We start from the raw sequence: 15,382 nt of genomic DNA, 5'->3' as shown, positions 1-15,382 counted from the left end.
TCCGGTAGCCTTGAAAGCGGTGGAAAGTTTGATGAACCATTGTCTTGAGGCTTGCTTTAAACCATATAAGGATTTGTGTAGCTTGCATACACGAGTCTCTCCCTTTCGTCCGAAGTTAGGAGGTAATTGCTTGTACATTTCTTCATCAAGATCACCATGCAAGAAGGCATTGTTGACATCGAGTTGGTGCAAATGCCACTGACGTACAACATCAACATTAAGGAGCACACGAACAGTAGTTAACTTGGCAACCGGAGCAAAGGTTTCACGATAGTCAACCCCTTCTATTTGGCTATAGCCCTTGCCAACCAACCGGGCTTTGTAACGCTCGATGGTCCCATCAGGTTTAAGCTTGACCTTGTACACCCATTTGCAGCCAATCGACTTTTGTGATGGGGAAGTGGAACGAGAGACCAAGTATTGTTGGCCTGAAGAGCAGCAATTTCGTGTTGCATGGCAGCACGCCATTGTGGATGGTGGACAGCCTGCAGAAAAGTGGTAGGCTCTCGGATGGTGGTGACGTTAGTGACAAAATGTTTATGCATGGGAGAAAGGCGATGGTAAGATAGGTAATGAGACAGAGGGTGAGAAGTACCTGAAGACTGAACCAGATTCGAGGAAGAAACAGGTCAGGACTGGAGAGAGGTCTCGACGTTGAAATCCTACAAGAAAGACGAGGGTTTGGTAGGGCGTGTGCCACGATGGGGTAGCGGTGGTGCAGCAGAAGATTGAGCAGGAGGGGAAGGCGAAGGTGATGGTGATGGAGAAGGTAAGGAAGGTGAAGGGGTCTCAACGGGTAAAGAAGGTGGAATGGTGACAATGGCAGAGCCTACTTCAGTAGAGGGTTCTATGGTAGGTGAATGAAGGAGAGTAGGGGACAGATCAAACGATGGCAAATAGTATTCTATGGGAGGTGGAGTAAAACTGATAGTGGGAGCAGCGGAAGTATGGGATAATTGATAGGGAAAATGGTCTTTGAAAAATGTGACATCCCGTGACACAAAAATCTTTTTAAGTGTGAGATCAAACAAGCGGTAACCCTTTTGACCATAAGGGTACCCAAAGAAAAGACATCATCGTGCATGAGGATCAAATTTAGAGGGTTTTTGTGCATGGGTTGATGCAAAACATAAACATCCAAAAACACGTAAATGCATGTAACTTGGTGCCTTGTGAAACAATTTGTGATATGGTGTTTGCCTTTGAAGAAGAGGTGTGGGTGTACGATTGATAATATAGGCCGAAGTGAGAATGGCATCCCCTTAAATCCCTTTAAAAATGCTTAGGAAGATTGGCTTGGAAAAGAAGGGCTCGAGCAACATTTAACAAATGTCTGTGTTTGCGTTCAGCAACACCATTTTGTTGTGGTGTGTTGACACAACTGGTTTGGTGAAGGATCCCTTTGAGTTTGTAAAATGTGGCAAGTTTGAACTCGGGACCATTATCACTTCGAATCACCTTAACTGTTGTGTTGAATTGATTCTCAATCATGTGAATAAATTGAACAAGAAGATCTTGTGTGTCAGATTTGTGTTTCATCAAATAAACCCAAGTGCACCTTGTGTAATCATCAACAATGGTGAGAAAATATTTTGCACCTAAGAGGGAAGGAACTTGATAACCACCCCAAATGTCAATATGTATTAATTCAAAACATGAACGAGTAGATATAGAACTCAAGGGAAAAGACAATCTGGTTTGTTTACCTAATGGGCAAATTAAACATTTATTTGAATCACACGATTTATTGTGCACAAAGGGAAGTAATGAGGACAAGGTGATGGGTGCCCAAGGCGTTGGTGCCAAAACGGAGAGCTCATGGTGGTTATGGTGTTGCAGGATCTCTTCTTTGGTGGTTTGAGATAGTAGAGTCCCTTCCGTTCAATTCCCGTCCCAATCATCTTCCCCAAACGTAGGTCCTGTATGACGTAAAATTGTTTGAGAAAAATGGTGATGTAGAGGGAATCATAGGCTAACTTGCTAATGGATATTAAATTTAACCTAAACAATGGTACACATAAAACATTGTCAAGGATAAGGTTGGGAGAGAAGACCACTTTGCCGACATGGGTTACGGTAGCAAGGGAACCATTTGGTAATTCAACACTATGATTTTCAACACGTTTTGAGGACGTGAGAAACTCAGGACTACATACGATGTGGTCCATGGCACCACTGTCCAAAATCCAAATGATTTGCTTTCCATTACGCACAAAAGAAAATGCTTTACTTGAAAGTTCTTTATGTTTCGAAGAATTACCCACTTGATTAGCAAATGAGGATTTGCTCTTGTTCAAAAGCTGAAGAATCTGCTTGCAGTCATTTGGAGAAAAAGGGAAGTTGGGCATTGTGTCCTTCTTGTCACATGCCGTGACTTGGTTGCCCTTGGAAGGCCGACTTTGGTCAGTTTCAGCCGCTGCTTTTCGTTTGCGACAAAAGTCGAAAGTGTGTCCTTTCTAACCACAAAATGTGCACCTGAGATGAGCACGACAATTCTTGGTGCTATGGTTGGTCATGTTGCATTTGGCGCATCGCTGACTACCATCTTCTGTCTCGGGTTCTCGACCAGCACTTTTCACTGTAAACACGGCAGCTTCAGGTTGCATGGTGCTGCTCTTTCCATTTGACACTTCGACTTGTTTTTCATGACGAAGAACAAGCGCATAAGCTTTGTTAACAGTTGGCAATGGATCCAGCAAGAGGGTGTTGCTACGAACCGTAGCATATGAGTCACTTAAACTCATAAGGAACTTCATTGTTTTCTGAGTCTCAACATATGATGTTATCTCATTCCTCGCTTCACAATGGTATGTCGGGATTGAACATAAGGCATCACGTTCATCCCAAAGGCCTTTGAGTTTGGTGAAATAAGAACTTACCGTCATGTTGCTTTGCACACAATTATGAATTTCGTTTTCTATGTGAAGCAGTTGAATGATGTTCACATGAGAAAACTTTTCTTGCAGGTCAAGCCATATCTGCCGTGCGTCCTTGCAGTGTCTGACACTTCCTGAGATTTCTTTTGACATGGAACCGAGCAACCATGTTTTCACCAGATTATTGCACCGGTCCATTGCTGTAATTCTTCAACCTGTGCATCAGTTGGCTTCGTGATTGTTTCATCAACCAGCCCTAACTTATTTTTGACCATCAAGGCCATGGTCATGGATTGCGCCCATGTGCCATAGTTGTCTTTCACAAGTGGTTACGGAACAAGAATGGTGCCAGGCTGATCCAAGTGATGAAGGTAAAGTGGATGATTAGGGTTTTCCCACTTCTGATGCTAAGTCATGCCTGAAGAGGTTGACTTTTCTGGTTTGTCACCCATGGCTATGGTTGCTAGGGTTTAAATTTCTGTCCTGGTTTTCCTAGATCGATCACTCTGGTACCATCTAAGAAACGTAATATAGTAGAATGGTTTTTCTTGTATTCACTGAAAGCTAGGGTTACAAGATATATAGGTACATTCCTGATCCTAAACTAATGCCTACAATCAAGGAAAACAAACCATAAAAGGTAAACAAATAACTATTTTACAGATTTACAATATTTACTATAATTAATTTCCAAAGCCAATTGCCGCTAACCTTAGTCCCCTATCTTTCTCTATTTTCTGTTCAGATCTTCGCAAGCAAAGACTATCTAGAATGTTTAGGGAGACTTCAAAGAGATTACCCAGTGCACTGCAGAGCAATCCTTCTCTTTTTCCTTCCATATTCTCACCCTTTATTTATTTCATTTTTTTAATTTCTACAACAGAATAAAAACCAGAAACAAAAAAGAAAGCAATGCCCTGCTTGAGCAATTTTTTCTATTTATTTTAGTTCAAATTTTTTTTAAAGGTTCAAAATCCTTGTTCAATTGCATAATACCCATTTTCAATTAGTGGGCAAGAGGGTAAGATTTGTATGGGAGAATGAGATTTGATGCGTAGTGAAGAAAATGGTCAAGAAAGGAAATCGAGAGAAATCTGGGTTTTTGTTTTCTTTTTTTTCTGTTTTTGTTTTTAATTTTTAATTTTGTCTGTGCTATGATTAATTATATTTTTTCTATTTTTTCTTAATTATTTTTCATTTTAACATCAATTAATAAGTGAAAAATTATTATAGTCCGACATACTATCTGATGTACAAATTAATTCGACACTGCCACAAACGCCTGATTATTAGTCAATATTATCCAATGCACAAATTAGTCAGTCTAAATGAAATAGTCAGTACAGTCCGACGTGCCAAATGAGGTCGGACATATAGTTTAGTCAGGGTCCCAAGACTCACAATGCTTGCGCGTTCTCTCTTTCCCCTTTCTCTTGGGGATCTCTTTCCTACTTTTTAGTGTTGCGCGATGATATGAACGATTTGTTTTTTCATTTACCCTTTATGAATTATTCAACAAAAAATTAACCAAATTCGAAATATGTTAATCATCTAAGGTCATCTCCAACTGACCTGGCTAAAAGGCTATAAGCCAAAATATAGCCTGTTAAGACACAAAAATCATCTCTAACTGAGGGCTAGGCCAAAGATTTTGTGGGCCACCCCGGCCAAAAATCAAACACCAGGCCAGCATGCTAGCCAAAATGAGCCAGCCAGCCAGCCTAATGCAGTAGCCCACCCAGTACCATTTCTTGATTCCATTCCATTTTTCAACCTGAAATTCCAAAAGCTCCTCCATTCCATTTTCCAATAAAACAACAAAACTTATGGCGTGTTTACGAAGGTGTAATGATACGAGCTAAAACAGAATTGCACAGAGTTTGATTGTCCTCAATTCGTCTTCTCCAGAAATCCACCAATTTGGGAGGTGGTGGGAGGACATGTGAATACAGGAGGCAGTGGGAGGGATATGTGAATATGGGAAGTTGTTGGGGTTGGGGAAGAAGATGATAAGGAGGAAAGGGGGAGGCATGGAAGCCTTGTGAAAACGGGAGTTGATGGGAAGGGTTGGGAAAGAAAAGGGGGAAGGCATGGTAGGGTGTGAACAAAGGAGGAGGCGTGGGAGGGGGCTGTGCAGGTTGGGGAAAGAAATGATTGGAGATTCGGAAGAAGAGATAATTGATGAATTTTATCTGGATAAATGTTATTATATGGATATATATATATATATATATATATATATTTTATTTTATTTGTAAGAATATTTTTATACAAATAAACTGTATATAGATGTATTTTATATAGATAAAATGTTTATATATGGTTATCTATATAAACTTGAATTTTATTAATTATTACATGAATAATGTATTTTAACAAGAGCAACTTAGTAGTCAAGCTAGTTTTAATTCCGATTCAAGTGAATTAGAAAACAAGTTATACGAAACTAATATCATTTTTACTCTGATTCCAGCTAGTTTAGTAAACAACTTTAATAGGAATCTAATTATGATTCCTCCACAATCCAATTTCTTCTCAATTCAATTCCCCTCAATCTGATTACGGATTAGTAAACGAGTCCTTAATTTTATGAAGCGGTTCATTCTAGCGCCATTTGTTAGGTGCTTTTGGCATTAACATAATTTAATCTTATGATAAATCACAAAGCTTTTTAGACGAAATTTTAAATTAATTAATTTTTTTTCTATAAATACCTAAGTTATTCTTGCACCATTTCTTAAATCCGTTTCACCATTCCATACTATCTTACCTCATTTTATTTCAATATGGTAGTTTAATTCAATTATGTCCAAAAACCTTAGCTACAAGTGATACTCAAAATATGTTTGAAAATATTATTTTAATATGGTATTTTAATTCAATTAACCATATTAATTTAATTAAAATAATAAACTATTGAGGGGGCTAAAAAATAGCCCCCTTGGTTGGAGATGAGTTTTTTTTTTGTCAAAGGGCTATGTTTTGTCCTATAGCCCTTTAGCCCTCTCGGTTGGAGATGATATAAAATATGGCCTGGCACTATTCATGTAAAAAAAAATTTTCTTGCAAGGCTATAGAGCTAAATATGGCCCTTTGGCCCCCTTTCGGTTGGAGATGGCCTAATGGTATATTATAAATAAATGAATCATGTTTGTAAAAATGGAAGACTAATATGTGGAGGAGAAGATCGCCAAATTTTCTTATATTACTTTTGTCACATCTTGGCCCGGGGCGGATCACTTCCGGGCCCGCTCTGCCATCGTAGCACGATATTGTCCGCTTTGGGCTTACCATTCCCTCACGGTTTTGTTTTTGGGAACTCACGAGCAACTTTCCAGTGGGTCACCCATCATGGGATTGCTCTAGCCCCCTTCTCACTTAACTTCGGAGTTCCTACGGAACCCGAGGAACCCGAAGCCAGTGAGCTCCCAAAAGGTCTCGTGCTAGGTAGGGATTGGAATATACATTTAAGGATCACTCCCCTGGGCGATGTGGGATGTCACAATCCAACCCCCTTAGGGGCCCGACGTCCTCGTCGACACATTTCCGACCAGGGATTGGCTCTGATACCAAATTGTCACATCTTGGCCCGGGGCGGATCACTTCCGGGCCCGCTCTGCCACCGTAGCACGATATTGTCCGCTTTGGGCTTACCATTCCCTCACGGTTTTGTTTTTGGGAACTCACGAGCAACTTCCCAGTGGGTCACCCATCATGGGATTGCTCTAGCCCCCTTCTCACTTAACTTCGGAGTTCCTACGGAACCCGAAGCCAGTGAGCTCCCAAAAGGCCTCGTGCTAGGTAGGGATTGGAATATACATTTAAGGATCACTCCCCTGGGCGATGTGGGATGTCACAACTTTTGATAAATTACACCATGTTGTTACAGCCTTGATATTTCAACAATATTCTTTGATTAAACATTAATATTTAACAATGTTAATCGAATGGTTAGCGCATCTAGTTTAGTTCATTTTTTGCATATTTTTTTTTAAGTAACATAAAATGTAGACAATTTTGATGATGTTATAAAATTCTCTGCCTAGAGCTGCCTAGGTCTCACCTAAGCATTAGGTGACTAACCATTGCCCCCATTAACCCTTGGTGTTTAAAATTAATAAAGGGCGCCTAAACCTGCTTAGGCGTCTGTCTCCGCCTATACCCAATTAGGCACTTACATAGGTTGTGACTCTCACTTAGACAAAAAACACATAACTTTTATTTTGCATTAATTTTTTTTTTTTCAATAAATAGAAGAGACTTGTTGAAGATTTGGATGAACATTCATCATATGCTTGTTTCTCATGTTTTCAATATGTTCTAATATTTAATAATCTATATATCATTTTATTTTGCAATTTATGTATTCCGACACAATTATATATATATATATATATATATTATTATAGCAAGAGACTTATTTATACAATATATTGTAAATTTATTTAAAAATCAGCTTAATCTGCCTAGGAGTTAGGCTCTAGTCCGCTTCCCGACAAGGGTCTAATGGCTTTTAGAATCTTAGTTTAGATCATCGTGCTACATTTTTTTTTTTTTTTTAACAAATTATATTATCTGTACTAGGGATTGAGAAATGGACAAAACCTCGCACTGGACTAACCATAATAATGTATTTTAAATTTATTTTTAATGAAAATTGAACCTAAATTTCATACTTAATGCATAAGAAGAAAAGAAGGAAGACGTCCGATTTATTGTATAAAAGAATTAGTACCTCCATGCAAAAAGGCAACTTGTTGAGAAAAGTGTGAATAGTTGCTTGGAATGAAGGCAACCTCGTCCCTTTCTTCCATGATGGAGAAAGAAGAGACAAAAACCTGGTAACCGCCGAATCAGAAAGAAAACGACGACAGGCGTTATCTTTAGTGACAACCACATACCTCACTCTCCCATCACAACCCTCCACGTGTCTGCCGAAACTTCCATTAGTGCCGGATTAGCCTCCCTTCCCCAATCCATTAGCCCTCGAATCCAGCACCACCACCTCCTTCTAATCCAATCCAAACCAAACCATTTTTTCCTCCTTACATTTTTCATTCCTTTTTTCTCCTTATAGTTTTCCATTCACCTCTGAGGAGGAGGGATAGGCAAAGCCATGCTATTAACGAGAATTGACCTAAGATTTCTCAGTTAGAAATTAAGTAAAAAAATACACAACTACACCGTAATATTAAATGATCACTATTATATATTTTTAAGATCCTTAGATCACATTTTATAAATAGACAAACTTGTAATCCATAATTTCATTAAAAAAACGGATGGAGAGAGAGTGAGAATAACCAAACTCTATATAATTAGCCCTTGGTCAGCTGTTTGGGGGTTTGTTATTGGAGGTTCTAAGCGACAGTGCGTTTGGTAGAGGAATAGCAACGACAGCAGAGAAAAAAATGGATCACGCAGCCGATGCTCACCGGACGGACTTGATGACCATAACGAGGTTCGTGCTGAATGAGCAGTCCAAGCGCCCTGAGTCGCGCGGTGACTTCACTATCTTGCTCAATCATATTGTTCTTGGCTGCAAGTTTGTCTGCTCTGCAGTCAACAAGGTCTCTCTCTTTGTTATAGTGTCATTTTCCTCAAAGATTATATTGAATGCCAAATTTGTTCTTGGAATGAAAGTTTTCGAATCATTGTCATGACGTAGTCAATTTGATTAGAGCAGTGTAGTCGTGTTCTCCACCCAAGTTCGAATCTTGCTATTGTAGTTTGGATTAAATTAGAATATCGCTCGAATACAATAGAAAATATTTTCCATTCTTAACTTGGTACTGTAGCTTTTGTATGCATGGCTTTTCTCTGTTTTTGGGGAACTGACTGGCACTGTGGAAGTGGGGATTTTAATCTGGAAATTTTTGACTTGGGCAGGCTGGTCTGGCCAAACTTATCGGGCTTGCTGGAGAGACCAACGTTCAGGTAAGTATTTGATATCTATTTATATTGAATATACTATATTGGGGTTATTCTATAACGTGAAATTGTTCGATTTTTCCGTTATAGGGTGAAGAGCAAAAGAAACTGGATGTTCTTTCAAATGAAGTTTTTGTTAAGGCTCTGGTTAGCAGTGGCAGAACCGTAAGTCATCAAAATTTTCCTTTTTAATGTTTGCGTTAGATGAATTTGAAGGACCGATATTGATAACAATTTGGGTTTTGTGGCAGTCTATTCTTGTTTCAGAAGAAGATGAAGAGGCGATTTTCGTGGAGCCAAAATTGCGTGGAAAGTAATTGTCTATGTTTTATGCCTGTTATCAGAGCTTGTTCCAATGAATGTTTGTTTTTGAGACTTGTAACTCAAGGCTGTCTGTCTGAATAATGCTTTGAACTCATACTGGAGCAGGTACTGTGTTGTGTTCGATCCACTGGATGGTTCGTCTAACATTGATTGTGCTGTTTCCATTGGAACGGTACAATCCCTCATTCTTATTAATTATTTATTATTGCATCAAAAGACTACTGACAAAATCTATGCAATTGAATCATTTGTTCCAGAATAACTCAGTATTATGCTGCGAAACATTTGTCTTATCAGATTTTTGGGATTTATGTGGTAAAAGATGGTGAACCTTCTCTTGACGATGTCTTGCAACCTGGAAAGAATATGGTTGCAGCAGGCTACTGCATGTACGGAAGCTCTTGCACGGTATACAAAACACCATCTTTCTTGTGGATTTTCGTTGCCTGCAGTCCAGATTTGCAGGACACTGCTTTTAACTATTTGGGAATGTAATGGTTTTACAGTTGGTGATAAGCACTGGATCTGGAGCTCATGGGTTCACCCTTGATCCTTCTCTCGGGGAGTTCATACTAACTCACCCGGACATCCAGGTATTTCTCGTGCTGTAACACACGGAAGGAATTCAACCTCTTTTATATCTGAATGTTGCTATGATAATTCGTGTGCTACTTGAGAACGTACTACATTCTCATCTATTGTCCCAAAAATTTTGTGTGCGTGTGCGCGCATATATATAGTGAATATGTCATTTTGATGAGAATGTAGTAAATGAGATGTGTTATCGTAGTGTCCAACGTTCAGTACATATCTGCTTCTTTCCCCAGATTCCAAAGAAAGGAAAGATCTATTCAGTGAATGAAGGGAACGCCAAAAATTGGGATGGCCCGACAGCCAAGTATGTCAACCTCAATAATAGTTCTTATTTTGATGTCCAGCGTTGAAAATTTCTGACCTTTTTGGCTTCAGGTATGTGCAAAAGTGCAAGTACCCGGAAGATGGTTCATCCCCGAAGTCGCTAAGATACATTGGAAGGTACCGTGGATTCTCATCGTAGAAGTTTAATCTGGTTTTTCTATATGAACGACCTGCCTCTGTTGAATTTGAATGTTGATCCTTCATCCCGTTCTTGTGTTTGACATATGATTCTGTTCTGTTTCGTTCAGTAAGTAGTGATAGTTATGATTTATCGTCATGGTTAACAGCATGGTTGCTGATGTTCATCGGACATTGCTGTATGGCGGTATCTTTTTGTACCCTGCTGATAAGAAGAGCCCAAACGGGAAACTGCGGTATGTCAAGCGCAATTACAGCTTTCATTTTCATTTGAAACAGTCATGGAAGCCTTGTATCATGTTCTGTAGCTTCAGGTTTAAGTTTATGGACTTAAGTCACGCATTTGGTTTAACTTGTGTTAACTAGGGTTCTCTACGAAGTCTTCCCAATGTCGTTCTTGTTGGAACAAGCAGGCGGTCAGTCCTTCACTGGCAAGGAACGGGTATTGACTCTCGCACATTTCTTATTTGTTGATATGTTGAATGAAAATGGTTAAATAACTTGCTAGTTTTCTGTGTATAAAGCCGATTCATACAAAAAATCAGGGCCGGCCCTGAGGGTAGCCGGAATAGGCAGCCGCTGACAGAAATTATAGAACTCTGCTCCACACTCTGTCATGAAGCTTTGTGCCGACAAAGTATACTTTGTGCAATATAGACAATTTCTCGTACCTACAGAAAACTTCGAAGATTTATCAAACCGAATTGTTAATCGGGCAATCTATTACTAAAATTGTTTGTCGAATATGTTATGTTGTTAAAATGTCAATTTATCACATCTATAAATAACGATTCACCTTGTTTGTTGCTAAGATTGATAATTGACAAAAAAACATTGAACATTACTTGCAAGCCAAGACAGGATTAATTTCTTTTCATTTGTGAGTCGATTTTGAATTGATTGGTAATTGATTTTAACATCCATCTTGACAGGCCCTTGACCTGGTTCCGACCAAGATACACGAGCGCTCTCCGATCTTCCTCGGCAGCTACGACGACGTTGAGGAAATCAAGGCACTCTATGCAGCTGAAGGAAAGAAATGAACCTTGGAATTGTGGTTCTCTCATCGTAAATCACATAATTGTTCATCTATTTGAACTCCTCTATTAGATGAAGTTTGTAAAGAGAGCGTACAATAATTTGTTGATGCTTACAACTCTAACAAGGTCGTCGTCTTATATTCTGGAGAACTCCTCTACTTTCTTTCCTTATTTTCTCAGATTTCAAACAACTCTACTCAATTAAAGAAACCCATCAAATTAACGGAAAAGAAAAAGAGTAGGGCGGAGGCCAGCCCCCGTTGCAGCATAGACAGGTTCAATGCTCCGAGCTGCCAAGGGGAGACCGAGACCGAGAGAAAGATGGCGAAGTGTTTTGTTCAAAGTGTTGTGTTCGTCACTTCGTTGTCAAGTATAAAATCGGGTAACAAAGCTTTGAAAGTAATCTATGAAGATTACATTAAATTGGATCCATCAATTCCGAGGCACCTGAAACTGAGATTCTTATAATTCTACTCTTTCGGTTTCCTCAAATACAGTAAAAATTCTGATCCTAGGTAGCTCGGGATTCAAGAAATCTCGTTCATTCAGAAATCTAAAAGCGGAATATTAAGATAGATTTGGTAAATGTCACAACAGTTGATTTCCCAATACAAGTAACTAACTCAAGCCGTTCTTAGAGGAGGTGAAACAAGGATGACACCGTCTCCTCTGACAAAGAGAAAAGGAACCATCCGCTTTGTAGTCTGCAATGGAAAAAGGAAAAAATGGTTGTCGGCCAAAAATGTAATACAAGATCAATGCAACGACAGCCAAAGCTAAAGCTAAAAATTATGCTAATTCCACAAGAACCCATTCTCACCGATGATGCCAACGCTAAAAGAAATTTCTTTGGTTATTAATTGAAAAAGGAGAAACCAAACATACCAAATATAAGTTGCACTTTGATCATAGGAAAAAAAGGCACGATATTTACAGAACCTATACTAGCTTCAGTTTAGTATCTTTTAACGATGAGATAAATGAATGACGGAACAAAACACAACACATTCAGGAGCAGATGTGATCATGTTAGCATAAATTTCCATAGACAGATGTTTTCCAAATTTTAGCACGTCCACAGTGGTAATGCAGAAACATTCATATCTAACTGGGCATCCCCATAGGTAGTAAACATTGTTACCTCTGGACCTATCTGAGGGCACAGTCACTACAGCAGCTCTACCCCAAAGTTATGCATTCTTTTATTATTTACGCAATTTAGTCCTCTAGGAAAACAACACTCAGTTACATTGATTTACAAAATCTTTTGTTTTATATAAACTAGTGAAAAAGATATCAGAGTGTGAGCTACATACCCGGACAATCTCTTCATAAGTTTCATCATCAATTTCTACAGATGTAACAACTTCTTCAACATCACCAAGAATCATATTTAAGTGTTGATCATAAGCCTGCAAAAGCCAGATTTTTAACAACAAAATCAGAATCGGACAGGAAGCTTTATAACCACAAATACTAAGCTAGCAAATATCACTTGACATACTCATTGTTTGATAGAGGAATACTGTTTGTTTAAACGCCTTTCCTTACAACAGAGGCAGCTAACAATTAGTGACTCCATAGAAAGTACTTTCGAGAACCATGGAAACATTTGGAAAACATCAGTGATTGGCTTAGCATAACCCTTACAAGAATTACAATCCTAGCTAAGAAGTAAGAAGCATTGCTTCGTCAAAAAGTCCACAGATTACCCAAGATCTACTTATTCATACTAGGATGAATCAGCTTGGCTTAGCATAGAAGCATTGCTTTGTCAAAAAGTCGATCTACTTATTCATACTAGGATGAGTCGGCTAGACCATATATTTGGAAGCTTAGCATTAAACTAGGTAGAGATATTGTCGTATATTTCATAGGTTCAATAAAGATGAGTTCACTAATACAAGTGCCAGACTGACACTCACTTCACATACTATAAATTTAAAATTTGACTCAGCATCAAGAGAAGAGAATATTCACCCTCGAAAAAACCATAAAAATAGCTACAAATTTCTTATAAAGTCACACAATTTTCCTAGCTCCGCTAACCGGAAGTATAATTTCGCGATAAGAGCAAACCATACAAGTTATAAACTGCAACAGTAACCACCAACTGACCACCATTATCATTGCCATAATCATCAGTGTCAAAAGCAACATCGAAAGAAAAATATAAAAGAAAAAAAAAACATGGAATTGCAAATAAAATGAAAAGACTCGAGTTCCTATCGCAAATGCAAAAATAGACAATTATTGAGCATACCTCACAATTTTGTTATTGGTGTTCGAGTCTATAAAGAGGAGAATCAAACCTTGATGCATATCGGATGTAATTTCCATTCAGCTGTTAACACTAAAGTAGCATGCTTTAAACCCTAATTTTATTCTCTCATTACTTTTTGTTTTTGCCCAATCTAAAACCCTAATTCGAAAAACCCAGAAAGCAGAGAAAACCTAATGTACAGCAGAGCGAGAGACATGATAGATAGGGCGTGGAAACGTACATGGAGTTTACCGCGGAGCTCTCGGTCGGAGCGAAGCTTGACGTAGATGCGCTCGTCGAGGCTGAGCCTTATCAGATCCAACGGCTCCTTCACGGCGCTCTCTTCCTCACTCGCCATTTTTGTATTTTCCTCTTTCTTCGAATGGGTTTATTAGTTGGGGGCAATTTGTATGGACTGAGCTTATTTATTATATTAAATATTGTATTGTAATATAGACTGGACAATTTGTCTTTGATTACAAGGCCCACTGTAAACAGGCTTAGCACCAAATTGTTTTTGGAAGAGATGTTCTATTCAAATTAGGGTGTAACTCAAGCAGGTTAGATCGTCAATCCAATCTTAAACCAATATTTTTAATTCATGTTTAGATTGGGTTTCGGTTTGTGGGTTTATTCGAGTTCGGGTTTAAATTGGTTTGGGCTTATTGGGGTTGAGTTTGGGTTTGCCCAACTTTATAAAGTTTAATCTGGTTACATATTATCTTATGAGGTAAATATCAAGTAACCATATAACGTCAAACTATTTGAAATTTAATATTACATGTCATCGTCTGCACAAAAGATAAACTAAATAGTGTGGGACACATTTGTAAAGTTTCAAACATGCAAAGTTGAATTTAAATTATAAGACAATACCAAAATTTTAACTAATAGAAATGTAAAAGCAATACTATAACATGAAGTGAGATGAGTAATATGTGCATGAACAATTTGGGCTAGAAATCGGGTTTGGGATGACATGGGTGGGCAAAGCATCAACCCAATCCAACCCTAAATAATCGGGTTGAGGTCGAGTTAGGTTTGAACGAGTTTTTACTTCATTGTAATTCACCTGATTGGATTGAAATCAAATTGGGTATAAACGGATTCAGTTGACTTTGCTCAAGTTGCACCTCTAATTCAACACACGAATAGAAAATACAAATGATAACATAAAAGTATCCCAAATCCAAACGTGACTATCAAATTTGTGTTATGCGAACAAAAAACAAATAAAAAAGAGAGATAGTACAGGAAAGAAGGTTAAATAGGATTTTGATTTTATTTTTAATTAAATGAATAAATTTGTCTTTGTTAATTGTAATCCAAATTTTGAATCAATTATTATTTTTTTATTTGCTTCTTATCCACATGGTGCATATTTGACAACAATGTCAACAAAAATATAGGTTTTATATTTGCCGTATCATCACTTAAGGGTTAATTTAAAATATCTTTAACTAGTATACGACATTAGAACTAATTCAAGAATTTATATATGACATTACAATATTTGAATGATGATTTACAAGTTTGCAATTGTTTCCGAAATTAAAGGTACAGAATGTAATTTGCTTATTTTTTATATTGTTTTTTTTGGTTTAGTGACAATGGGTTTTATCAAATTTGTGACTCATGGACCCCCCGAATCATCCCCGAATCATCCCATACATCGAACCTATCAAAGTCAAATCACTTTGTTGGCTTCTTCCCAATACAAACAACAAGAAGGAACTCAACGTAAGAGAATTATTGAAACAAGTAAGGTTAAAATAATTTTTATATAGTTTTTTATTGAAAAAGGTTAATCTAAATTAATTTTAAAAACTTAAGAAGAAATAAACAATTTAGTAAGTAATTAATTTTCTTGATGGATAATTCATATACGTGTA

General features: G+C 38.0%; 3 protein-coding genes across 3 annotated transcripts; 1 reads left to right on the top strand and 2 right to left on the bottom strand.

The window, feature by feature from the left end:
• Positions 1-2,456: 2,456 nt before the first annotated feature.
• LOC137725091 (uncharacterized) lies at positions 2,457-3,074 on the bottom strand. The gene has a single exon (XM_068463691.1). The coding sequence runs from the start codon at positions 3,072-3,074 to the stop codon at positions 2,457-2,459; it is 618 nt and encodes a 205-aa protein (XP_068319792.1).
• Positions 3,075-8,153: 5,079 nt separating this feature from the next.
• LOC137725535 (fructose-1,6-bisphosphatase, cytosolic) lies at positions 8,154-11,398 on the top strand. Its single transcript, XM_068464260.1, has 12 exons — positions 8,154-8,446; positions 8,766-8,813; positions 8,898-8,972; positions 9,059-9,120; positions 9,237-9,303; positions 9,429-9,539; positions 9,638-9,724; positions 9,959-10,029; positions 10,101-10,166; positions 10,337-10,423; positions 10,554-10,629; positions 11,120-11,398. The coding sequence occupies exons 1-12, from the start codon at positions 8,288-8,290 to the stop codon at positions 11,228-11,230; spliced, it is 1,020 nt and encodes a 339-aa protein (XP_068320361.1). The 5' UTR covers positions 8,154-8,287; the 3' UTR covers positions 11,231-11,398.
• A 207-nt stretch (positions 11,399-11,605) lies between these two features.
• Positions 11,606-13,890, bottom strand: LOC137725536 (sm-like protein LSM3B). Its single transcript, XM_068464261.1, has 3 exons — positions 13,732-13,890; positions 12,544-12,639; positions 11,606-11,931 (listed from the first exon to the last, which is right to left on the bottom strand). The coding sequence occupies exons 1-3, from the start codon at positions 13,846-13,848 to the stop codon at positions 11,851-11,853; spliced, it is 294 nt and encodes a 97-aa protein (XP_068320362.1). The 5' UTR covers positions 13,849-13,890; the 3' UTR covers positions 11,606-11,850.
• Between the last annotated feature and the right edge of the window lie 1,492 nt (positions 13,891-15,382).

Source organism: Pyrus communis, chromosome 2, assembly GCF_963583255.1.
Source record: "Pyrus communis chromosome 2, drPyrComm1.1, whole genome shotgun sequence".
In the NCBI taxonomy this organism is placed as follows: Eukaryota; Viridiplantae; Streptophyta; class Magnoliopsida; order Rosales; family Rosaceae; genus Pyrus; species Pyrus communis.
Note: the sequence above shows the minus strand (reverse complement) of the source record. Positions and strands in the feature narration are given on the sequence as shown.

What these genes read in the sequence shown, in the direction of transcription:
- LOC137725536 (XM_068464261.1), bottom strand. Translation starts at nt 13,848, where the DNA reads ATGGCGAGTGAGGAAGAGAGCGCCGTGAAGGAGCCGTTGGATCTGATA. An exon ending in AGCTCCGCGGTAAACTCCAT is followed by an intron (nt 12,640 to 13,731) that starts GTACGTTTCCAC and finishes TGGCTTTTGCAG; the next exon opens with GCTTATGATCAACACTTAAA. An exon ending in CTTATGAAGAGATTGTCCGG is followed by an intron (nt 11,932 to 12,543) that starts GTATGTAGCTCA and finishes TTTCCATTGCAG; the next exon opens with ACTACAAAGCGGATGGTTCC.
- LOC137725091 (XM_068463691.1), bottom strand. Translation starts at nt 3,074, where the DNA reads ATGGACCGGTGCAATAATCTGGTGAAAACATGGTTGCTCGGTTCCATG.
- LOC137725535 (XM_068464260.1), top strand. Translation starts at nt 8,288, where the DNA reads ATGGATCACGCAGCCGATGCTCACCGGACGGACTTGATGACCATAACG. An exon ending in GAGCCAAAATTGCGTGGAAA is followed by an intron (nt 9,121 to 9,236) that starts GTAATTGTCTAT and finishes ATACTGGAGCAG; the next exon opens with GTACTGTGTTGTGTTCGATC. An exon ending in TAACTCACCCGGACATCCAG is followed by an intron (nt 9,725 to 9,958) that starts GTATTTCTCGTG and finishes TTCTTTCCCCAG; the next exon opens with ATTCCAAAGAAAGGAAAGAT.